Source organism: Callorhinus ursinus, unplaced genomic scaffold (genome assembly GCF_003265705.2).
Source record: "Callorhinus ursinus isolate GAN/ISIS: 27379988/994484 unplaced genomic scaffold, GSC_fseal_2.0 scaffold39, whole genome shotgun sequence".
Classification (NCBI taxonomy): domain Eukaryota; kingdom Metazoa; phylum Chordata; class Mammalia; order Carnivora; family Otariidae; genus Callorhinus; species Callorhinus ursinus.
In genome coordinates this window covers 6,800,478-6,826,403 of record NW_027397101.1, presented here as the reverse complement: position 1 = coordinate 6,826,403, position 25,926 = coordinate 6,800,478, and the positions used below count along the sequence as shown (strand labels likewise).

The following is a 25,926-nucleotide window of genomic DNA, read 5'->3' as shown; positions in this document are numbered from 1 at the left end:
ATTAATAGTAGCCAAGGAGTGTCAAGATATAATATAGATACCTCAAAAGATTAAACATCAAGTGCGGATTTGATGGATTTGAGGTGAGAATTTGATCTGGTTGAAGTCTGAATCCTCTGATTAAAGATTTTTAGAAAGAGTGAAGAGTTCCCTAAAAATTGGTCTGCAGTCTTGATAACCTTTTCTGGAGTTGTTGAGGAATTTTGGAAATTGTAATGCTTTTTAGTGATTGACCTGGAAGATGGTGCAGTAATGTTAGAACAAAAAATCTGGGCTCAGTTGGTTAAGCGAGTGCCTTTGGCTCAGGTCATGATCCTGGAGTCCCGGGATTGAGCCCCACATCGGGCTCCCTGCTCGGCAGGGAGTCTGCTTCTCCCTCTGACCCTCTTCCCTCTCGTGCTCTCTATCTCTCGTTTTCTCTCTCTCAAATAAATAAATAAAATCTTTTAAAAAAAAATCTGGAGGAAGAACTGTCAGGAAGGAAGTATTCTGAATGGACTGACTCTCTCTCCATCCTTTTACACTCAGGGCCTCTGAAAGGAATGCCCTCTCCATCTTCATGTGTTCAAAAGGACCTAATATGGAGTGTGGAGGAGGCTTGAGAATGAAGTGTCAGCACTTCTATTTATTTTTTTGTCTTAAAAACAGAGGAGGTTATGTTTTGCAGATAGTCAAAATACTCAGCTATTAAGTGGTGAAGGGATCAGATGAGAAGTTAAGCCTAAGGAAGCAGAGAGGAGAGGATCTGAAAGCAGTAGGTAAGAATCCAGTTCAGCAAACAGCAGTCTCGACGGGGCAGCAAAGACTGGAGGATAAAACCAGGTGGGCCGGCCCAAGTCTTTGTAAATACTCATCCCTTGACAGACACCCTCCTGGGTGTCTGTGACAGGTAGGGCAAACAGCAACAGGCTGCTGTAAATAGCAGCCAGGAGCTGGGTTAGTGTGAGTTGTGCCTGGAAGGGGACGACGTGGGCCAGAGGAAGAGACCGTGTGGTGGAGGGAGCTGTAGGCATCACAGTTGATCACAGCCTCACTTCCTTTGTTGCCCTGGTGAGCCCGACCACTGGTGTTACAGCCGCCTGTGACACTTGAGAGGTGGTATTAATTTGGGGAAAGAGTGAAGAAAATGGCTCTCTGTTAGGAGCTTTGATTGTAGATCTTTTTTTTTTTTTTTTAAGATTTTATTTATTTGACAGAGAGATAGCAGGAGCAGGAACACAAGCAGGGGGAGCAGGAGAGGGAGAAGCAGGCTTCCCGCCGAGCAGGGAACCCTATGCGGGACTCTGTCCCAGGACTCTGGGATCATGACCTGAGCCAAAGGCAGATGCTTAACAACTGAGCCACCCAGGTGCCCCTTGATTGTAGATCTTTTAAGCTCTCTGGAATTTTGGATCCTTGTTTCAGTACTTGTTTTAGATAGTATGGTTTCTTGTCTATAAATAAGGCCTGAGCAGTACGCCCTCTTCCATCCAGTAACAAGCAGTGTGATTTTGGGTGACCAGTGAATATCACAGGTTGGAAAGTAGTGGCCTGCTAGCTCTACGTAACTGAGTATTTATAAATTGTAGTTTATTTGTTTTTGCCAATGTTTAAAAATTAGGAGATTTCATGCAAAAAAAAAAATCAAGATTTTTGCTTTGTTTTAAAAAAATATCCCTACTACCAACATAATATAACCATGTACACTAATACCCAGGGCCAATTCCCTCACATTTATTAGCTGTCTGGCCTTGGTAGATACATGATTGCTATGCCAAACTTGCAGTTTGCCTTTATCTAAATCGAGGATCATTATACCAATCTACTATATATATATCTGTGTAGATGTATATATTCACACATTTACACATAAATAATTGAAAAATTAAAACTATTGAAATATAAGGCATCTGATTTTTTTTAAAAGTAATTAGGATTTTTGCTTTTGTTTTGGTGCAGGAGCTGTGAAAGTGATTTTACTTTATTTACTTATTTTATCATATAAAATTGTGTGTTATATATAGTCTTGTCCCTACTTACCTTTTTTATTTAGCAGTTGGATCTTTAAGCTTATTTCCAACTTGCATTGATTCATGAACATTCTGTGTTAATCTGGAGAGAGATTTTTTTTTTAAAAGATCATTCAAGTCTTGGCATAGGAAAGACTATGTCATCTGGTTGAAGTGAAGATAGTTAATACCGGAAACATTGTGACATTTCTCCATGAAAAATATTTGGAAATGGTTTACTGGTTTATCAGGCTACCCCTTTGTTATTCTTCATTCTTAGGATGATTTGTGTAATGTTCTGGTTTTTAAAACCATACCAAAGGCTCTCTGAGTACATAGCAAAAATATCGTATGTAAGAATAGAAATAAGCATGTGTCTAAATGATTGCGTTTTATTGTTTGAAGCCTGAATTGTCAGGATAGAAACCGAATGATCAGGCTGTGATTCTTTTCTTTCAGTCCACTAATTTCATTCAACACTGATCGAGCCCCTCCCAGGTTTTGAGACTAGATCAGTAGTCCAAGGTTAGCAGTCTTCACAGGGACTGGGGCAGGCAGATGATAATTTTGAAAAATGGGACTGTGGAAGTCCTAGAAATGGGTATGGTATTATTCAGCAAAAAATATCTTTGCACCATGACTTCAAAAAGCACTACTGATGTCACAGGTATTTTTTCCTTGATATTTTATTCATCCTGTACGATTGCCCTTTGCTTCTTCAGAGAGATTACCTTCCTCAGAGAGAGAGGTGACAACAGGCTCTCCCTCCTGATGCTTTCTAAGCCATGGGGCTTGCTTCCATTTACATCTCTGCACTTGTCATTTATTTGCTTATTTATCCACTTCTAACAAACTGAAGTGATCATTTCCTTACTCACTGTTGTTTATTGTGCTACCCTGTTACCTTTGCTGCCTGACAAATTACCCCACTGGACTGCAGTCATCTGAAGGCTTGCCCGGGGCTGGAGGGTACATTGCTAAAACATGGTCCATTCACACCCTTGCCAGTTAGCACTGGTTATTGGTACGAGGCTTCTGTTCCTTGCCACACAGGCTTCCCAAGTGCCCTCATTGAATGACACCTTGAGGTACCTAGAGTGAGGAATCCATGGCAGAAGCCCCAGTGTCATTTATGAGCCTCAGAAATCATACTCTGCCAGTTATGCATTGTTTACACACGGGTGCCCTAGTCATTGTGGGAGGGGGCCACCTGAGAGGGTAGAAATACCAGGAGATGAGCATCATGAGGGCTGTTTTAGAAGCTGGCTACCACAGCTGTTTAATATCTCTCTTGTTCCTCATTTGTTGCTTCCTATTTTTGGACAGCAGTGTGGAGTTAGAATGACCATTCTATATTTGTACATAGCTTCCCATGAAAATATACCAGAGGAATTTGAGAAGGACCTAGCTTCCAAATTGCCAGGAACACAGTCACAGATCATAAAATTGCATTGATTTAGAGTTTATTAATTTGAGGATTTGTGTTAGTAGAGGAGTCATTTATAGGATTTTTCTTAAATTTAAAATAATTTCATGTGGCAAGGCCTTTTGACTGGGGAAGATGCATGGGTGGTGTACGATTAAAAATGATAGATTACTAGCAAGTATTTCCTTGATAGTTACGTGTCTTAGTCCTTTTGGGTAGCTATAACGAACTGCCAGAGACTGGGAGGCTTATAAACACAGAGAAATTTATTTCCCACATTTATGGAGGCTTTGAGGTCAGAGATCAGGGTATGTCAGCATGGTCTGGTGAGGGCTCTCACATGGTGGAAGGGGCTAGGGATCTCCCTGGCCTCTTTTTAAGGCACTCATCCCATTCATGATGCTCCACCCTTATGGCTAACCATCTCCTAAAGGCCCCATCTACTAATACCATCACTTTGGGGGATTTGGATTTCAACATAGGAATTTGCAGGGTGGAGCATGCAAACATTCAGACTATAGCATTATATAAATAGATTTATTCTGAGTCTATAAATTTCCTTCAGCTTATCACGTTATACCCAGTATCATCTATTTATGTACGTTATGTACAAGCATTCCCCAACTGGATTTAAAAATAACATTTTTTTAAAGCTCATTACTAAGGATTTAGGTGTTATTCCCTCAAAGGAGAAAATGTTATATTGCTCTCGTGTTCTTTGAATTGAACATGTGTTCTAAGGCATAATTCCAACCCACAGTTATTTAATGTATTAAAGACTATTTTTGTTTTGAAGGTTAGAAGGAAATAATACCATTGCAGTTTTAGTAATTGAAGAAACCAAAGAACTGCAATCTTGAGTAAGAGGAATTATCTTTAATCTGGTGCTTAAGGAAAGATTTCTATAATTTGAGAGAAGGTCTTATTAGAAATTTAGGGAGAATCTGAAAGAGGTCTCTGGATTTCATTTAATTTAAATTATATGTGTGTGTGTGTGTGTGTGTGTGTGTGTGTGTGTGTGTGTGTGTTTAATAATTGGTTTTGGGTTGGTCTTTGGAGGGGGGGTCTATCTACTAGTAAGTCCTAAAATAGAATGGAGAAAAGAAAAGACTTTACTGGTGTTATACAGTAAACCTTAGAAGAGAAAGGAAGCATGTTGGAGACTAGAAGTGAATGAAAAGAATGAGGAAATTTGGAAAAAGGGGGAGGGTTGGATTTTAAAATTTTTAAAAATTTTTCCTAAATAATTGTCATGCTGTTTTTCCAAAGAGTAATAAAATAGAAAGTCATGTAATAAGTTGATGCTTAAAAGAGGAAGTAATGTATAGACAAAAATGATGACTGAGATTATAAATGATTATCTTGTTAATTCGTGATAAATTGCAATCTTATATGAGTCACAAATAACTGTACTTGAAAATTTATACTAGGCAACAAAACATTTTCTTATTCTTGGAATGTTCTTTGTATACCTTTTTTTTTTGTGGATTTCTATGCTGCTGTAGATAAAAGAAGATTCTGTATGGTTAATTGAAGTTTTGTGTTTTTGGTTTTTTTTTTTTTTTTTTTTTTTAGAGTGAATGGGATAAAACCATATTGAGAAACAGCCTAGGCATTGAGAAAAAGTTCCATTTATGATTCCTGGAACAGAAAATTGGTAAAATGCCCTCTGAAAGCTGAACCAACTGTTATGACCAGTTTTGGGACATGTCCTTCTCAAAGTTTCAGAGATCCTTGTTGGATCTGTGATTTTATAATTTCTCTTAATCCAGTGATGTTTTAAAATTTAAGATTTAAGAATTTAGGTTCAGTGAATTAAACATTGAATCAGAGTCCATATATAATATATGAACCAGGAATTTAAAATGAAACCTAAGGGGCACCTGGGTGGCTCAGTCGTTAAGGATCTGCCTTTGGCTCAGGTCAGGATCCCAGGGTGCTGGGATCGAGCCCCACATCGGGCTCCTGCTCCGCGGGAAGCCTGCTTCTCCCTCTCTCACTCCCCCTGCTTGTGTTCCCTCTCTTACTGTGTCTCTGTCAAATAAATAAAATCTTTAAAAAATAAAAATAAAAAATAAATAAAATGAAACCTCAGTCATGGTTCCTCACTTCAGAGAGCTCACAATTAGATTGAGGAAACAGCTCACATATGTAAGTAATGGAGATAAAAATTTTATAATTAATTTTTTTAGTGATTTCTTGTTTTTATTTTAAAATTTTAAAGATTTATTTATTTATTTATTTATTTTAGAGCAAGAGCGTGCATGAGAGGGACAGAGGGATAGAATCTCAAGCAGACTCCCCACTGAGTGTGGAGCTTAACACAGGGCTCAATCCCACAACCCTGAGATCATGACCTGAACTGAAATCAAGAGTCGGACGCTTAACCAGCTGAGCCACCCAGGCACCCCTTTAGTGATTTCTTTTTACCAGTCAAAATTTAAAGTATATTATCCCAAAGTAAGCTTTAGTATTGAGTCTAATTTATGTAATAATGTATGTGCCAAATCTAATGCTTGTGGCCACCTCCTCGTCACCCCATGTATGAGCTGAAAATGCCCTGCCCTGCAGGGAGATCCTGAGTTGGAAAAAGACTTGTGCCTTCAAATTGAATGAGGGTCAGAAAGTCCCAGGCAAACTTCATTGGAGATTGAGGATCACTTACTTAGATGCCAGTGAAATTCTTGAACTCCAAGTTTCTTTCTTCTTTTTTTTTTTTAAGATTGTATTTATTTATTTGAGAGAGAGAGACAGAGATAACGAGAGAGAGCATGAGCGGGGAGGAGAAGGTTCAGAAGCAGGCTTCCCGCGGAGCAGGGAGCCCGATGTGGGGCTCGATCCCAGGACCTTAGGATCATGACTTGAGCCAAAGGCAGATGCTTAACAATTGAGCCACCCGGGCGCCCCTGGAATTCCAAGTTTCTAGAACAGGTTGCTTGTAAGAAAGTGGAGGAGAGGATGCGGCTAGTAAAATACTTTTGCAACTCTAGAACTGAGAAAACACTGGAACAACATGTATGAACTTTGAGAGAAAGGACCTACCCACCAGAAGTCATATACATAGTAAATGTCAGGGCAGAGAACAAGAAACTATTGGAAATGCAAGGAATACCAACGGTGGACCCAAAATGCTGAAGAATCTACCTGAAGTAACTCTACCAGATAAAGATGGAAGCGTAATGTAGTTCTGAGGATAAAAGAAGACAATGAAAATAGGAAGCAAATGCAGTTTTATAGGAAACCTGTACAGTACTGTAAATAGTTAAATCTAAATGGATGGAGATAATCAAAATCTTGCTCTGCCTTTACATCCTTCTCCACCTTTTCCCCAGTTTCAGGCCATTTCCCAGCCCCATCCCCCGCACACTTCTTTATGGTCATTTCAGTGGATTTTCAGGAAGCAGATGAGGTTAAAAGCATGTGTTCAATCTAATGTCCTGATTTAGAAAATCTGTTTTTTAAAATGCTATACTTGTTCCCACAAAGGTTGTTGTAAAGTTGTTTGTTCAGTGTTCTTACTGCAAACAGTAGAAACTAGCTATGGCAGATTTAAGCCAAAAAGAATTCACGGATGGGGTACTGGATGACTCTTGGGATCCTTGGGAAGGCTGGAGAACCAGGCTCAGTTAACTGGAGAGAAATTGTATAAAACTTCACAGTGACAGCACTATATCTTCATTTAGAAATAAACTGCCTTTTTCTTCTCTTTTCAAATGTAGGTTATATATTTGGGGAGAGCTCCAGAAGAAGCATATAGAATATTAATGTGTGGAGATACATCCTTTATTCCTTTCAGGTAAGTATAAGAATGATATATATGGTAGATTCATTCAATCAGGCCCTTGCCAGAAATATCTTGGTATAGTTGTTTCTGGGGGGAAAAAAGAAAAGACCTGGTAAATAGTCATTTTAGAGTGGGTACAAATAACACCACAGATCTAGGTTGCTCAACAGTGACACTATTGACATTTTGTTGTGGGGGCTGTCTTGTGTGTTGCATCCCCGGCTTCTGCCTACTGGTTGCCAGTGACACCTCCACCTCCACGAAATTAATTGTGGAAACCAGGATGTCTCTAGACATTGCCAGATGTCCCTCGTGGCAGTGAATCACTTCTCTCTGAGAACCTCTGCCACTCATGGAAGCTATACTTTGTAATCAGATGAAGTCCTGGAATTCTGGTACTCAGAGCTACCACTGAGGAGTTTGGGTCCTGAAGAGTTAAGAAATAAGTTTTCCTGATAATCAGGAGTTAATTTCAGTGGCAGAAAGGAACCTCTTCGTCCTAGTAATATGCTAGCAGAGAGTGGGTGAGGTTGCTAATGTAGCACCACTACTAGAAAAACCAAATGGCTGTGTCATAGAGGATGTATAGAAGTGATGTCCATATGTAAACGGATGATAGCCTCATCCTCATCTCAAACTTACCAGGTGATTGTGTTGAAGATACTTTGAAAAAGCATGTGTTCTTTAAGTTCTAAAAGTTTCTCTACCTGTTTCTCAAAATCCTTGGCTTAGCTATGCAATCAAAATATTGTATGGCACTTAACGTATAATAAACATGTGAAATAATTTTTACGGATTGCATACTGTGTTGATAATTTCAAGTACTGCATTTTTCTTCCACTCATAAGTTAGTAGTTTTAGTATTGTTGCATATGCCTTGGATGTTGAAGGTATGGCCTTGCTTTTAAAACGTAAGGTTGTGAATTTGACTTCATTGTAGACGGGTTTTGGGATGGGTCTCCCATTGAACTTAGGCAGAATCTTCTTCAGTAACTGTAGGACTGTCCATGGACTTACTCCATAAATAGATATTTGTTTCAGTTCTATATTTAACTGAAAACTGTATATTAAGTGATTTAGCAAATTAGAAGAATTGCTTTGAACCCAGTACTACCATCTTTTCTTTCTAGTGCAAGGATTATGTGGGGTCTTTTGTTATTTGAGGTGGGTAGGAGGAGATGAAGATTATTTTCTAAACTGGAGAGTGTTCTACTTGTCTTCTCAACCTGTAATATAACAGCAACCATATACTTCCTTTAGAAGAAATGCTTGTATCTGTGTTCTATGAGTCACAGGAACATTGGTATACAGTGTTAATTTTGTTGTAGAGTTCTTTATATTGGTATTCCTTTATAATAGTGCCATTCTTAAAGTTCATAACATAAGGTCCTGAAATACAATAAGCACACACATTTCACGTATCCAAGTAAGGATCCATGGAACACTGTTGATGTAAAAGAGAATTTGCATTAATTTAAATGCAAAGGCCAAAAATAGAATAAATGTTGCTTTTTTGCCATACCTGGTTTAAGTTGATTGAAGTTTGGCACTGAGAAATGAAGTTAGTTACTTCTGGTCCCAGGAGTAAAGTTAGTAATTCTCTAAAAAACAGGACTTTGCTAGAAACAGCTCAAGTTTGTAAAATTTGAATCTTTATAGTCCTAGATACCAGATATTTGATGTATCTAAAGTATTGTTTCTCCAAGTATGGCCTGTGAACTTTTTGTTATCAGCTGTGATGAGATAAGTATATTAGAAGAATTTGGGCTTGTATTTGAGGTGTTTTTTCCTTCTATCTTTCTAGTAATTCATTTTTATTTGTAAATAAATATTTACATATTTTTATTAAATAGAAAGTATTTTTTATTTACAGAAATTATTGTTATTTTTGGGTATGTAATAATACAGTACTATTGTATTTTATACTTAATGCATTTTACAAAAGTATCAGCCTATGCAGATTTAAAAATCTGGTGCTTCACCACATTTTACTGTTCTTTTAAAGTTGCTAATAAGAAAGTAGGTCAATCAGAATTAATAAAGCTTGATAATATTTTTTTAAGCTTGATGATACTTTGAAAGAAATTGCGTTGTAGTCTTTTATCCTTGCCACTTTAAGTGCGTAGAATAACTATATGCACTTCAAGTGCACGGGATAGCTGTTAACGAGAATAGCACTCATTTGCAGTTAAACTTTTTATGCTCCATAGCAATATTTAGTTAGATTTAATTCAACTTAGATATAATTCTTTAAGCACTGAGTTTACATGTTTTGTATATACATATATATGATTTCTTAATGGATTATATCAATATATCTCTGCCATCTAAATAAAAATACAATATAAAATGTAGTTCAGTATTTTTTTGATACCTTAGTGTTATTGTTAGGAAGAGCATATACTGCTGTTCTTTGGTATTACCTGTAATACTCCTTTGCTGCTTAGTTGATTTTTTTGTGGGGGCAGGGGAAGGGGGCCTCTGCTTTCTGTTTTCTTTGGAGATAGTATTGTAGTTTTTATAGCTAGATTATTGATGTCAGACCAGGGGGAGTCTGACCCTCAGTTCTGCCACTAACATCTCTATGGTTCTTTACAAATGTGAGCCTTGGTCTCCTATCCATAAGTGGCAATGACAGTAGGATTTCCCTAATGGGGTATGAGGATTAAGTAACATCCTGCATATAAAACACCTAGTATAGTGCCTGTCCTTAACTAACATTTATTGGACATTCATATTTTTGGTTTTTTTTCAATTGATGTATATCTTCATACAGCTAAAAGAAACTTACTAATCTCATATGTATATGTAACTACCATCCAGTTCAAGGTACAGAACACGGCCAGCAATCCTAAGGATTCCCTTCAGCCCCTTTCTAGTCAGTAACCACCCCCCAAGTAACCACTACTTCTACCACATCAGTTTTTCTTGCCTTTGAACTTCATATGAACGGAGTCATACAGTAGGCATTTTGGAGAGTTGGGACCTAGCTTTTTAAATACATAATGCCTGGGGTACCTGGGTGGCTCAGTCGGTTAAGCGGCTACCTTCGGCTCAGGTCATGATCCCAGAGTCCTGGGATTGAGCCCCACATCGGGCTCCCTGCTCAGTGGAGAGCCTGTTTCTCCCTCTCCCTCTGCCTGCCTCTCTGCCTACTTGTGCTCTCTCTCTTTCTCTGTAAAACAAATAAATAAAATCTTTAAAATAAATAAGTAAATATATAAATAAATACATAATGCCTGTGAGATTTATCCATGTTGTGGCAGGTATCAGTAGTTCATCCTTTTTTTTATTGCTTTTGTAGCATTCCATTCTATGAACATATCACAGTTTACTTGCCCTTAGTCCTTTTGATGAATTCTTGTGTTATTTGCAGTTTTTGGCTATTATGCATACAAGCTGCTGCAAAAGCTGTTAAAACCAGTATTTGACATTGTTTTGCAGTTCTCAGCAATACTCTTTCATTGATTCTCATTTGCCTTATTTATTTATTTATTTATTTATTTATTTATTTATTCATTAGATTTTATTTTTAAGTAATCTCCACACCTAACTCAGGGCTCAAACGTACAATCCCGAGACCAGGAGTCGCATGCTCCACCAACTGAGCCAGCCAGGCACACCCTCGTCTGCTTTTCTAGGTTGTTTTTCTCTTTCTTTTTCTTTTTTATTTTATTTCATTTTATTTTATTTATTTATTGTTAGAGCCCAAGCATGGGGAGCTGCAGGTAGAGGAAGACGCAGGCTCTCTGCTGAGCAAGGAGCCCGATGTAGGACTCGATCCCAGGACCCTGGGATCATGACCTGAGCTGAAGGCAGATGCTTAACAAACTGAGCCACCCAGGCGCCTGCTTTTCTTAGTTTGTTAAATGTTCTTAGTGACAAGTACCCCATCTCCCCCGCTCCAGCCTTACATCCAGATTCATAGCTGCTATTCTGCTGTTTTGAAGAAGCCTGATTGCTTGGGTAGAAGGAAGGATGGTGTGGGTGTATTTAAAGTTGGAGGTGTAAAGAAATAAACATGAATGAGTAAAGAAAGATTTTTGTTGTCTATTCAGGTAGTATGATGTATGAGGCAGAATTTTAGCTGAGCCCAGATTAAAGGTTGTGGAATCATCATTGACTAGAGCAGGGCTTGGCCCATTGTAAGGTTTTCAAAAAATATGCATTGAATAAATGTCTCAAGTTATCACAAAGACTGAATCAACATGCCTTTAACTTGACTGGGGAGGAATTATCAGTAGGTTAAGAAGATAATAAAAGTAACTGAAGAGATGGTAAAAACACGGGGATGTAATTTGAGAGTTCACCGTATTTCCACTGATAATTTTTTTTTAAGGATTTATGTATTTGAGAGAGCACATGCAAGCAGGAGGAAGGGCAGAGGGAGAGGTAGAGAATCTCAAGCAGACTCTACACTGAGCAGGGAACCTGACACAGGGCTCAGTCAATCCCAGGACCCTGAGATCATGACCTGAACCGAAATCAAGAGTCGGCTGCTTAACCAACTGAGCCAACCTGGTGCCCCTCCGCTGACAATTTTGGGTTTGGTTTAGGTTAAATTACTTCATTTCCCTACCATAGGTTCTCTTTCTAAAAATGTTCTTTATTCCTTGAAAAAATTATTCCTATAAAACATAAATTTTGTGTTGATTCTGTAGGTCAGTGGTTCTTAAACTTAAGCATACATCACAATCACCTGGAGGATCTCTTAGAACAAAAATTACCTGGCCCACCCATAGAACTTCTGACTCAGTAGGTTTGGGGTGGAGCCTGGGAATTGGCATTTCTAACAAGATCGGGTGATGCCTATGCTGCTTGACCAGGGACCACACTGGGAACTATTGGTCATTTTGTTTTTCTCATTTCTGAATATTGCCAATAAACTATGGGTAAAATCATTTTTTAAGCTGCATAGAGAGCTTTTCTAGCTTTTAGAAGAGAGTGGCTTTTTAAATTCAGAATCTTATAGGAAAAAATGGTGTGTTTTAAGACTTTGTGTGCAGTCCTATGAGGCTAACATATAATTTACCTCAGTAATTCTAACCAATTCAGACAGTAATGTCTAAAACTATTTTAAGTAGAAAGGATGTCCTTTTCCTTCTTGTTCATGTTGCTATAAAAGTGTGTATTCTAAAGGTTTGTGTAAGTTGAAATTTTAAAATGTGCTGTTTAGGGGCACCTGGGTGGCTCAGTCGTTAAGCATCTGCCTTTGGCTCAGGTCATGATCCCAGGGTCCTGGGATCGAGCCCCACATCAGGCTCCCTGCTCCATGGGAAGCCTGCTTCTCCCTCTCCCACTCCCCCAGCTTGTGTTCCCTCTCTCGCTGTCTCTCTCTCTGTCAAATAAATAAAATCTTAAAAAAAAAAATGTGCTGTTTAATTTTACAGGTAAATAATATTGCAATGGGAAAATCCAACCAAGGCAGGCAATTAATGATGGCGGCTTCGGTAGCAGCCTGGTTCCACCAAGGGACCAAATAAGGACCATTCAGAGAGTCACAGTTGTTTGGCATTTCTAGAATGATCACAATTAAATTAATTTTTATCTTGCCTAATTCCAAACATTTTCACTTTGTAATGGCTCAGGTTAGCTGGAAAGGAGAGAAGGTGGGAGTGGAGGATTGCTTTATTTTTCTGGACAAAATCTTAACTGACATTAAGAGATTTGTGGTAAGATGACTGATAGCCGTTGATGCGGTATTGCGCGGAGTTGTCTGTAAACTAATTTAAACTGCCCAGGAGTACTAAAGGTGGTTGACCCATTAGTTCCTGTGGTTTTCTTGGTACCCTACTCTTCTAAGAATAAGAAAGAAGTTACTCAGTTAACTCGTTAAAGATTGTGAAAACATAATGAGAAGAGCAGACTTTTTTAACTTGCATCTAGTATTACATATTACCTTGATTTCCCAATATTTTCTTCCTACATGGATGGACATATACCTACAACACATACTTACACTTGTATGCATATATATGTAAATACAGAATCAAAAAGAAGTCTTTGCTGGTAACAGTTTAATATGGTATTTTCCAGTTTGAAGAAAAAACGCAATGCCTTGCCCTTTTGTCGGGAGGGGAACATTTTACTGATTAGAATTCAAGAAGAAACTTTTGAAGCCTAGCCATCAAGGCCAGAAATGATCTTGGGAGATCATTTGAAATTTAGAAAGTGCTCATTATTGATCTACATATATAAAACAGTATCTGCTGGAATAGGTAGAAACTGCAGTGAAATTTATAACAGTGACCTATCTTTGACTTAAAAACAAAAAGGCGAGATTTTTTTTTTTTTTTTTTTTGAGCCTGGTCCTGATTTTGTGGTTTGATTTTAAATTCTAGTCAGCTCTGTCTTGAGGCAAGTATACTACAGAAAATTAAATTAACTGAGCTATGTATTTCAATACTTTTGGGATTTCAGAGATGCTGCCTATGGAAGTTGCAATTTCTACATTACGCTTCTCGACTGTTTTCATGCAGTAAAGAAGGTAAGTGATTCGTAGGATGTGCCCAGTGTTGAGTTGGAAAACTACAGTTCCAGGAAGTCTAGGCCTTCCACAAAGATCTTCCAAGATGTGTATGATGTCAGTGATACCCCATTTCCCCACTAATGTTAAAATGACGCCAAACCAGAAAAGTTTTTCTGAATCTGAGTGTTTCTCTGAATGAGTTGGGAGAAAAGCTGCTTGAACAACAGAGGACAGTAAGAGATAGTTAATAATTAGGTGCTAAATCCAGACTTGCTTTGAGTGTGTTGTGATTTCAAAGAAAAAGTAAATAGATTTACTGGTTTGCAAGTTCTCTTTGATTTGTGTATTTTTTGTGTCCAGTCAATATCCACCAATCCTAATTACAACGGACATTTCTAGAACACAGTAACTGATACAAACACTTCGTTTTTGTATCTTCAAGCATTCAATTTTTAGTTCAACAGAAGAATTTGTATAGCCCATTAGTTTGTTACTAGGTTTCATATAAGACTAAGTAGGGCACCGCTGCTTTGTCAAGGCTATTTAAAAATAACTCCTGTGTTTTATAACCAGGGCTGCCTGCTGTCTTTGACTCCTAGGGACACCTTTCATGTCACGGTCCCCTGGAGTTCTGTGACGCAGCAGACTCTGGTTATAACACTCACTCCCTCATGTATGTGTCTTGAATGTCAGGGCAGCACAAGAAACAAGAATTGCAAATCAGTTGCCCATGGATCAAATAGGCCTTCAACAACGTCTCAAGTTTTATGTGACTTGTATTTTCAGAGGCAAAAGGAACCTGGGTTTACTTTCTTGTATAACTTAATGTTCTTTGGTGTTTGAGTCCAGTGACTGATGGAGCTGGTCAGGTTTGTTGCCATCGGCTTTGAGGTAGCTCCATCAGGCCTCAGGTTAGGCAGGTAATGTGCAGAGGAAGTGCTCAAGAGATGGAGGGAGAGCAACTGTAAACGAACCTCTTCCAACTGCAGTTACAGTTCCTGCCAGATGGGCCCCTAGGAACTGTTAATGTAGGCATGCATGCTTGTCCTGATCCTAGGCCTCGCTTCTGTCCTTTAAAAGGAGAGGTGAAAAACTTAGAGAGCCTTAGAAATGGTCAACTATAACATTCTATAGAGGTTTCCATTGTTATTTCTCAGTTTAGTTTTTTTTTATCAGATATTGCATCCAAAGTCTAATTAGATTAGCAGGAACTATAGACCAAGATTGCTTTTCTCACTCTATATTTAATTTTATTCAGCAGCTTCTGATTTTCAGTTTAAACATTTTTTTGTTGGTAGCTGATTTGGAATATTACTACATATATAACACATTTATAAATATAATTGTGACTTAATTTTAATGAGGCTTCTAATAGGCTCTCCTGATGAATAGAAATTGCCTATAAACCACATTTTACTGTATCATTCTGTTAGGAACATCTCTATTTCAAATGGAATGACATATATTGAGTATTTTGAATTCAAAGAAATATAATTCATCATGGTCTTGGAATTAGAATTTAAATAGCTATATTTTTTAAAATGGGGGCTTTTTGTTTGGTATTGTAGCCTTATTTTTCATTCGTATTTCAGTAGGTTAAATTTTGAAAGCTGAGTTTACAGAGTCACCCCTTATGAACCAAAAACACCTTGCTGATCAAGAATTCTTGCTTATGCACAGAGATGGAAAGTACAGCATAGAGAATGTAGTCAGTAGTAGTATATAATAATGTATGGTGACTGATGGTGACTACATTTATTGTGGTGAGCACTGAGTAATGTATAGAATTGTCAAATCATTATGTTGGACATCTGAAACTAATAAAACATTGTATGTCAACTGTACTTCAATTAAAAAAAAATTCTTGCTTACATACTGCTTGGCTCGAGGATCATTGAGCAGGGACAGCGCTTCTCGGGGCCACCAACTCATCTTTGTCTCAGAAACTAGATACTCTGCTTATTTTGCTTAGCATGATCTGTCCACTGCAACTCAGAGTGAGGCCACAGAACAGAAATCTTATGGTTTTTCTTTTTATTGAAAGAAGAATTTTCTCAAAATTTTGAATTTTGTAGTATCAGGAACATTTAATATTTTAATTCAAATTCAAAAGAATTTGAAAGTGAAAATATTTACCAAGTGGTGGGATTTGCTTAAGATAAGCTAACCTATAGTTTCTTCTTTTTTTAAATTTATTTAGGGATCATTGCTTGGGCATTATGTTTGAAGGCTGAGTGGTGTTCATCTACTAAGTTTAGTAGGATTACTTTGAAAACTCGGTTATTTAGCTCTGCATGGATAGGATGACTGATGAAGGAAAGTTAAAAAAATCAAATCTCATTAAAATAAATATTGTTATAACTAATTTTCCAGATAATGGAAACATTTAAAACACATAGTCCACCTTCTTTGAAAACGAGTCAGTGGAACAAAATCTAAATATAATAATGTTCTTTTGGGGTACCTCCTGAAGTTTTTAGTTAGGAAATTGGATTGGAAATTGTTTTCTTATTTACATCTTTATTCTTAAAAGCTTTCCTTTGGATTTTAGGCAATGCAGTATGACTTCCTTAATTTCAACTCATTTAACCTTGATGAATATGAACACTATGAAGTAAGTTTTCAAGGATATCACTTTTAACTCCTTTATTCATGTTTTACTTACAGAGATAATATTCTTGTTTTTTAAAGAAGTGAACAATTTAGATGTGTATAGAGTGAAAAAAAAAAAAAATCAAGTCTTTATCCTCTTACCCCCAGTTCTGCAGTTCCAGTTCTTAGTGGTGATTTCTGCATTTGATGCATCTTCTCAGAATGCATGAATGTGCTTATGGGCATTTTTCTTTTTTTTTTAGTATTGATATTTTAATATCAATACTAAGTTGATATTTAGTATTAATATTTTTTAGTATTGATGATTTTCATATAGTGAGTAAATGAGGAAATCATGAAACCCTTAGCATAGGATCTGATGAGATGAATAAATAGTCATTATACATCTAATTACCTCTGGAAAATATGTTTTTATCATAACCTTTTGTTTGTATGCAGTCAAGACACTATTGGTTGCAAGTTTCAGAAAGTAAATAGAAATGGCTTAAATAAAAAAATTTATTGACTTACATAAATAAAAAGTCCAGGAGCAGGTGTAACTTCATGCATGACCAGATTAATATACTCCAGTACTTACCAGAAATTGGGCTTAAGCTCCCCAGTAGTGATAGAGATGGCAGCCAGCAGCTTTGATTTATTCGCTCGGCAAACTCAAAAGACCCAAAGGTTCCTCATTGGCCTGCCTTAGATGTGTCCGCCCTAAACCAGACTGTGGTTCTGATGAGGGTGGTTTGTGGGTGGGCCATCTCCGTAGTCGGAGTGGAGTGCTGGGATCAGCCTTATCAAGCCACACAGACAAGGAAAGAGAGAAGAAAGTCCAGGAAGGCAAAGCAATAGATGTCCTCTATGTTTTCGAATGTTGTGTATTTGTTTTTTAAAGAATAAGTAATTTGGTTCTACCATTCTACCCTTTAAGTAGTAAGATGCTATGCTAACAGTCTCTTCCCCAAGAATACTTGTGGAATCTTGGCTTTTTATCCTACTCTGGTTATCTTGAGCAGACGTTCTCACTCATAATGGAGGGATTCCACAGACAGCACCTCATGCAGCAGTATCTGGAATCCTTGGATAACTGTCCTTTCACAATCGATTGCTAGAGTAACTATTATTTTAAACTGTTAGGTAAAACTGTTTTAGTAGTTACGATTAGTCACTACTGTGACGTGCAAAGATCTAAAGCATAGCTCAAGATTGATTCATTTGGCCCACTGTTTCGTCTCTGTAATAGTATGTTTCTGAAGTACAATATATATTTAATTTGCATCTTAAACTAGTAAATATAACTTAATACCATTATTTTTGTGCTTGTCCTCATAAAATTAAACTAAATTTAAAATAAAATATACTTTCTCTTTTTAGTCAACTAAAACTAGTAAGAATGCCAGGTGGTGTCCTTCAGTGAAGCAGAGTGATATCTTTATATGTTACTAAGGAGTAATATAGGTGCTAATTAGTTTCCCTCTCAATGCAGAAATTGCAATGTTGCGGAGAGTAGCCGGGTTGCCCACAAAAGCTGTTCACTTTAAGTGAAACTGCACTGAGACACAAGAAACTGTTTAGGTAGCTACAGACCATGGGTCTGTATTTAAAAATTTTGGATTAGTGTCTTTCATTGATTCCATGATGCCCATTTTTTCCCATTTTAACTTCTCTGAATTCAGGATCCATCTTACAAAATGTGATGTCTGCGATTCAGTGAAATCTAATCACAGGATTCTCATTAAAAACTCCAGATTTCTGGTTTCATTTCAAAATTGGAATATCTGGGCACGTTCTCATTCCTGTTTAGGCCTTTTAGTATGGAACATGGGCTCATTAATTTCCCTTCAGTGATAATTAAGTCAAGTAAATTGGATTTGGATTTCCTGACTGGCCGGCAGATATTCAGGCAACTCCTGGTTTATTTCCTCCTTGTTCTTGGGTGCACCTATGTTATGAATACCCCAATTGCAAAGCTAACTGATCGTGTTTTTATTGCTAGTTCTCTCCTTCTCCACTATCAGGTGTCTTCTACTCCCTGCTTAAGTCTTTGTGTATCCATTTTTATTGTTAAAGTTTAGCTATATTTATCTTACAATAATTGTTATGGTAACTTAGTTGAAAGGACTTAACAGGAAGTAAAGTGTTTTAAATTTCAATCTATATTCATGTTTTTTCCTAGAGATCTGTGATCTTACTTTGATCTTACTGTGATCTTACTGTACTTGTAATTTCAAATTTCCTGGTGCAGATTCTCATTGACCCTCTTACTAAATAGCTAACAAAATGATGGAAGTGTGTCTCTCTAGAAGTAAGGTGTAAATATGGAGAAATCAAGAATTTTGTTTTTTTCCCTTTGTTGAAGGAGTCAAGATTGCTCATATTGGAAGCCAGTTAGTCCTTCGGGAAAACAGGGAAGTTTCTGGATTCCCTCATAGTAAAAAAAACTTTGCTTTCTTACTAAGTAGCAGCAACCATATGAGAATTTACATGGATAAAATAACCAAAATACTTAGGTATATTTTAGGTAGCAGCAGTCAGCTCTATTTTCCAAAGGTTGACCACCCTAGAAAAGAAATACTGTTCTAAGAACAGTGATTAGGACCAGGAGAAGTTAACTAACTCTTCCCTGGGAATATTAATAGGAGGCTAAATTTTAGTTTCCTGTCTCCTGGTCATTTATAAACAGTTCTTGTGCTAAAGAGAATGTATTTGAAGTCCTTCAGACACTCAGTATTGAGAAGGGATGTGGACAGGACATGAAGTCTAAACATGAATTGTACTGATCTTCCCTTTGCAGAAAGCAGAAAATGGAGATTTAAATTGGATAATACCAGACCGATTTATTGCCTTCTGTGGACCTCATTCAAGAACCAGACTTGAAAGTGGTATGTGAAAATAGGGAACCTACTACAGTTTTGTTATTAAAAGAAATATCCATCCTGTATTTTTCCTTTGAAAGAGGCCAAAGAGTTAAACCACACTTGTCTGTCTTAATTATTTAAATATACTTGGTCATTTTAGTACATCATTCTGCCTGGCTTTTAACTTCTTAAATTAGTGCTTTTCCGGTTATAATCAAATTGGTGTTCAATCCTAGTCCAGATACTCTTTCCACCCATTCACAGGTAAAATTGTTATCCATTGTTTTTCTTTTCTGCATTTGACAGCATCTGGTGAATTTCTCTATGTAGGTTACCACCAGCATTCTCCTGAGGCTTATATTCCATATTTTAAGAATCACAACGTTACTACCGTTATTCGTCTGAATAAAAGGATGTATGATGCCAAACGCTTTACGAATGCTGGTTTCGATCACTACGATCTTTTCTTTGCGGATGGCAGCACCCCTACTGATGCCATCGTCAAAGAATTTCTGGATATTTGTGAAAATGCGGAGGGTGCCATTGCAGTACATTGTAAAGGTATGTTTCCAGGGCTGGTTAAAGAATGGTGGACAGGGCACCTGGGTGGCTCAGTTGGTTAAGCAACTGCCTTCGGCTCAGGTCATGATCCTGGAGTCCTGGGATCGAGTCCCACATCAGGCTCCCTGCTTGGCGAGGGGCCTGCTTCTCCCTCTAACCCTCCCCGCTCTTGTGTACTCTCTCTCTCATTCTCACTCTCTCAAAAAAATAAATCTTTAAAAAAAAAAAAAAAGAATGGTGGACATGCATGTATGTATATTTAGAAACACACCATGCCCATTTAGATTCTATGCCAGGACACGTGAAGTTGCCTTTCTTGTTTTTTGTAAGTTGCTTTTTTCTTAAAATCACTTTATTGAGGTATGATTGACATTAAAAAGTATATGCATATATGCATTCTGCATATATAGAATGCTTTTAAAACCCTAATTTCATATAATCTAAATTATATTCATTGGTAACCCTACAAAACCTTAATCTCACTGAAATGCATTCATTTAGGGGTGCCAGGGTGGCTCAGTCGGTTAAGCGTCCAACTTTTGGTTTCGGCTCAGGTTATGATCTCAGGGTCGTGAGATCGAGTCCCATGTCAGGCTCGTACTTGGCAGGGAGTCTGCTTGAGATTCTCTCCCTCTCCCTCTCCCCCTGCTTTCTCACATGTGTGCTTTCTCTTTCTCTCTCTCCCTCTCTAAGATAAGTGAATAAAATCTTAAAGAAAAAAAGATATGCATTCATTTATTCCTCAAATACCTATTCAGGGCCTTTTGTTTGATATGTTCTAGAATATATCTAGAGCAGACTCTGAGAGCTTATCTTTGTGGAGCTTATATTCTAACAAGTTGCTTTGTTTTCAGCAGCTAAAGCAGTGCTTTGGCACTTAATAAGTATTTATTGAATGAATGATTGTGTAATAGTAATTGTATGATGTACTAGGGTTTACTTAACTTCTCCCACATTTAATAATGGAAAAAAGCAACCAGATAGAGGATCAGTAAGGAAATAGGAAATAGAGGATTTGAACAACACAATAAACCAACTAGAAATAACAGACATACTCAGAACACTGCCCCCCAACAAGAGAATACACATTTGTCTTGAGTACACAGAGGCCATGGTGGTAATTGCTACACAACAATGAGTTGGTTAATGCCACTGAAATGTACCCTTAAAATGGTTAAAATGATCTCCAGACTCCGACCGTAAAGAAACCTAGATTTTTTAATTACTGGGCAAAGAATTTGAAACAGCTGATTTAAAAATGCACAGTGAGCTAAAAGGAAACATAGAAATAAAACCACAAAAATGATGCATGAACAAAAATGGTAAACTTTATGTCATGTATATTTTACCACAATTTAAAAAAATAAATAAATCCAACACTGGTTATAATTTTTTAAATTATAATAAGCAGTTGAGGTTATTCTCACCCTCATTCAGGGTGGTTCTGCGCCCCGCAGCAGACATTTGGCAAAGTCTGAAGACATTTTTTTTTTTGTTTTCACAAATTGGTGGGAGGATGCTACTGGTCTCTGGTGGGAAGAGACCAGTGATGCTCTTAAATAAATAGCCCACAGTGCACAGGACAGCACTCACACCGGCCCCAAATGTCAACAGTGCTGAGGTTGAGAAACCCTGAGGTTGACTGGTGGCCAGTTAAAAACCTGAAGAGGATTTGATATGACTGGATCTTTGTTTTGGAAGAAAACTGATGGCCGTGTAAAGCTTGGATTTTAGGGAGTGTATTAATTTGCTTGGGGGACCACAGGAGAGTACGACAGACTGTGTGGCTTAAACAAAAATTACTGTTTCACAGTTTCGGAGGCTAGAAATCTAAGGTCAGGACTCCGGTAAGGCTGATTTCTGGTGAGGCGTCTTCCTGGCTTGTGGGCAGCTGCCTTCTTTTTGTCCTCTGTATACACTCAACTCCTGATGTCCCTTCCTCTTCTGCTAAGGACACCAGTCCTATTGGATTTGGGGCTTTCCCCACGTGACCTTATTTAACCTTAATTACTTCCATAAGGCCTTTTTCCCAGAGATGGTCACATTGGGAGTTATGACTTTAACGTGGATTTTTGGAGAGGCAGGGAGCAGGGGACACAGTTCAGTCCATAACATTGTGTTCTCTGGTTGCCCAATATTTCCTGTCTTCATATGACAGCCCATCCCAACAGCCTCCAAAGACAATCCATTCCAAAATCAGTTCCAGGTCCAAAGTCTCATCTAAATATCCTCTAAGTCAGATAATGGATAACACTCCAGGTACAATTCATCCTGAGACAGAATTCTTCCCCAGCTGTGAACTGTGGAACCTGACAAGTTAAGCGCGTCTAAAATACAATAGTGGGACACCCATAGAGTAGGCGTTCCGATTCCAAATGAGAGAAATCAGGAAGAAGAAAGGTCTGACCGGTCCCAAGCAACTCCAAAACCTGGCAAGGCAAATGCTAATAGATCTTAAGGCTCAGAATTGATGATCTGGTTCATTCCCTGTTACGCAGGCTCACACGGCTAGCAGCCATGCCCCTGAGGTTGTGGGCAGGAACAGCCTGGCCCACTGACCACAGAGCTGGCCCTACCGTTTGAAACCTAGGACTAGACAGCCTTGTCCCCGGGCTTATGGTGGCAGTGTCAGCCTTGTTGGTCCCTTGGGGTTATGCTTCCCTTTTCTTGAAGGATGAGGCATGTTTCCAGTGAGATATTTCTATTAGTCCTATTAGAATCCCAGAAACCTGAAAGCCTTCCTTTATTTCATCCTGTGTGATGAGTTCAGACTGGCAGTGTGTCTGCTTGGTATAATCAATCCCAACACTGTTTTTGGCTTCTGCTGAGATGGCTGATTAGATCCATAGGTAATCACTTTATGGAGTAGATCATTGACCATACTCTTGGTGTTCTTTCCAGAACACACTTTCTCACTGTTTGCAATATGGATAGGCCTAGAATTTTCTAAATGTTTAGTTTCTGTTTTGCTTAACGATTCCTTCTTCAGTTCATCTGTCTTCTCTCACGTTTTACTGTCATAAGGAGAAACCGGGCTGTACTTCAATACTTTGCTTGTAAAGCTCCTTTGCTAAATATCCAGGGTTGTAACTCACAAGTTCTACCTTCCATAAAGCACTAAAACAATTTAGTCAGGTTTTTTTTTTTCCATTTTCTAACAAGGATTTCCTTTCTTCTGGTTTCCAATAACATGTTCTTCATTCCCATCTGACTCAAAATCAGAATCACCATTAACACCCATATTCCTACCAACAGCCCCTTCAAGGCTATCTGAGTTTTTTCTAACATTGTGCCTTAAAACTTCCAGACTTCTACAGTTCCAACTCCAGAGCTCCTTCCCATTTTTATATATGTTATAGTAGCACACCATTTCACAGTACCAAAGTCTGTCTTAAGTCAGGGTTTTCCAGAGAAATTAGAACCAATGGGATGTAGATATAAAGAGATGTATTATAAAGAACTGGCTCATGTGAATATGGAGGCTGACAAGTACAAAATCCATCATGTGAGTTGGCAGGCTAGAGACCCAGGAGAGCCGATGGTGCAGCTTAAATCTGAAAGCAGGCTGTTGGAGAATTCTCTCTAGCTTGGGGAAGCCAGTTTTTTTGTTCTCTTCAGACCATCAGCTGATTGGATGAGGCCCACCCACATTATGGAGGGTAATCTGCTTATTCACAGATCTAAATGTCAGTCTCTTCCAAATACACCTGCCAGGCTGACATACAAAAGTAACCATCACAGGAGGTAATGAGCATAGTGTAGATGAGAGTAAAGAAGGACAGCAGGAATAGATTAAAAAAGAAATCCATGTGAAAATGGGAATAAAAGTAGAGTAGAAAAAACTGTTGGATGAGGGGAAAAATGTAAAAGTTGAAGCCCATGAGTTTGGAAAGATGGTGGTACCATTAACGGAAAACCCAGGGTAGAAAACAGTGCACTTACTGAGAGTCATTGCTTGGAAAAAGTGATTTTTCACTGTTGACTACTATCTGGGGGATGTTAGCAATCTCCATGTCCAGGCTGTATCACATACCAATTAAATCAGAATTCTGGTGGTGAGACCCAGTATTTTTTAACACTCTTCAGGAGATTACCGTGTGCATCCAAACTTGAGAACCCCTGTTGAGGGAAGCAGAATCATGGGAAGCCTTCTAAAAAATTGTACCTGCCCAACACAGTTCTGGAGTACATGAGACCAGGTCCCTCTGGTTTGTTTCTTTCTCTAGCTGGCCTTGGACGAACAGGCACTCTGATAGCTTGCTACATCATGAAGCATTACAGGATGACAGCAGCTGAGACCATTGCTTGGGTCAGAATCTGCAGGCCTGGGTCAGTGATTGGACCACAGCAACAATTTTTGGTGATGTAAGTAGAGAACTTTGGTAATTCCTCAGGGAGCACATGGGTCTGGAAAATGATGGGAAGTAGGATTTTTCTTAGTCTCCAGTAACAACAGATAGTCTGTAGGAGAGAGTCGTTTGCATGTGTCTTTCTAAAAAAGCTGTATTTTGATGTTATTTAAATGCTTTAGGAAACAGGCAAGCCTCTGGTTGGACGGTGACTATTTTCGTCAAAAGTTAAGGGGTCAGGAGAATGGAAAACACAGAGCAGCTGTCTCAAAACTCCTCTTGGCTGTTGATGACATTTCAATCAATGGGGTCGAGAACCAAGACAAGCAAGAACCCGAACTGGTAATCGAACCATCCCCATCACGCTGTTGCTATTGTTTTCAGTGCTGTTGAGGACCTTATAGGGCATGGGGAAAATTGTAGATAAAAATAATAAAGCACATTTTGAGGGATTATTGTCACACATTTTTTTTTTATACTTACAGCCCATTCTAGGAACTTTTTACTCAGAATAGTTAAAATAAGGTCATATGTTCATAAAACTAAAATTGTTTGTTTACTCACTAGGCACTGGAAAAAAGAGGTGTGTGAAGTAAGCTCTTTAGATGGACCTAGTGACGCTTCCCCGTGGGCCCTGCTGCCCCACCTTCCCATTTTGCAGCAGTTGATTTAGGGAACCAGTTGTTCTCAAATGGAAAACTTTAAAGAATCAAGAGTTTAGGGGGTAGTGGTACTATAGTGAGTGGTGGTAAGTGGATTGTGAAATTTTAAAAAGAATGTTTTCATTATTGAAAACCCATTATGCCTCCTCACAGTATGTTTTATAACAAGAGTGCTGTTGGGTTCTGTGTCTGTAAAGTTAACATTTGGTTGTCTTGAAATGCAACCTGTAGCTTTATTTTGAAAGCAGCAAAATTTTTTAGAGTTCAGTTTATTTGTATGTGTCTATATGGATAAATGTAGCTGCTATGCTTTACTGCCTTAATAAGTCCAACTGAAGTCACTAGCTCAGTGTTTCTTTACTTACACAGTACAGTGATGATGACGAAATCCATGGAGTGACACAAGGAGATAGACTGCGGGCCCTGAAAAGCAGAAGACAGTCAAAAACAAACGCTATTCCCCTCACGTGAGTCTGATTTCCTTTGTGCGGTTGATGTTATTTAATATATATTTGAGGTCCTTCATGAGCATTTTTTCCTGTACGTTTTTCTCCATGGTCACATGCCCATTATGCCACTTCGCAATGGTTATTTACATTATTTAGAATCGAGGGGTGTTGCCCAGGAAGCTCTTGGCTGTCCTTTATCTCCGTCTTCTGTTGTAACCTCACCAGCCTGTGTACATAGAAAAGCAGTATTGGGAATGCTTTTTCTCATGGACAAGCACTACGTGACATCCTCAGGAGAGTGGCAGCAGAGGTAAACCACAGAATAACACATTTGTCCATTGTTACTGAAATTGTGAATTTCCTTAAATTCACTACCATATTATAGACAGTTCGTTTGGATATGGTAGAATTTAATCAATGATGACATTGTGGCTTACTGTCCTTAGGGCAATAATGAACTGGATTAAATAATAATTTTGTACTGATTTTTTGTTTGAGTTACTTTCAAGTTACAGAAGGAGGTTTAGTATGGGAATAGGAAGTTTTATAGTTAGTGTGTGTATGCCCACCTGTACTTGATTGTTTAAGTGCTAGTTGGGATTCACCCTCCTGGAACATCTAGGATCGTTAGAAAAATATGTAGAATTTAAAGACTTGGCCATTGTACTTTTTTCTAGTATATTCTTTAGTATATGCTTTCATTTATGCTGTTGGATTCCTTCCTTGTAGTCACCTTCCTTTTCAATGTGGGGTACCACATTTCTGATTATGTTCTTTTTTGC

The 25,926-nt window shown here is 38.2% G+C and overlaps 1 protein-coding gene across 14 annotated transcripts in view; it reads left to right on the top strand.

The window, feature by feature from the left end:
* Nucleotides 1-25,926, top strand: part of CDC14B (cell division cycle 14B) — a 110,486-nt gene that overhangs the window by 63,291 nt on the left and 21,269 nt on the right. For 7 of the 14 annotated variants that reach the window (XM_073880730.1, XM_073880736.1, XM_073880732.1 and 4 more), the window contains exons 5-12: nucleotides 7,134-7,210; nucleotides 13,619-13,685; nucleotides 16,219-16,281; nucleotides 19,060-19,147; nucleotides 19,430-19,684; nucleotides 23,911-24,049; nucleotides 24,216-24,375; nucleotides 25,065-25,162. In XM_073880730.1, coding sequence (XP_073736831.1) covers nucleotides 7,134-7,210; nucleotides 13,619-13,685; nucleotides 16,219-16,281; nucleotides 19,060-19,147; nucleotides 19,430-19,684; nucleotides 23,911-24,049; nucleotides 24,216-24,375; nucleotides 25,065-25,162 — 947 coding nt within the window. The remainder of the gene's footprint in view (nucleotides 1-7,133; nucleotides 7,211-13,618; nucleotides 13,686-16,218; nucleotides 16,282-19,059; nucleotides 19,148-19,429; nucleotides 19,685-23,910; nucleotides 24,050-24,215; nucleotides 24,376-25,064; nucleotides 25,163-25,926) is intronic. The other 7 variants (XM_073880735.1, XM_025851642.2, XM_025851637.2 and 4 more) reach the window with 3 other exon arrangements.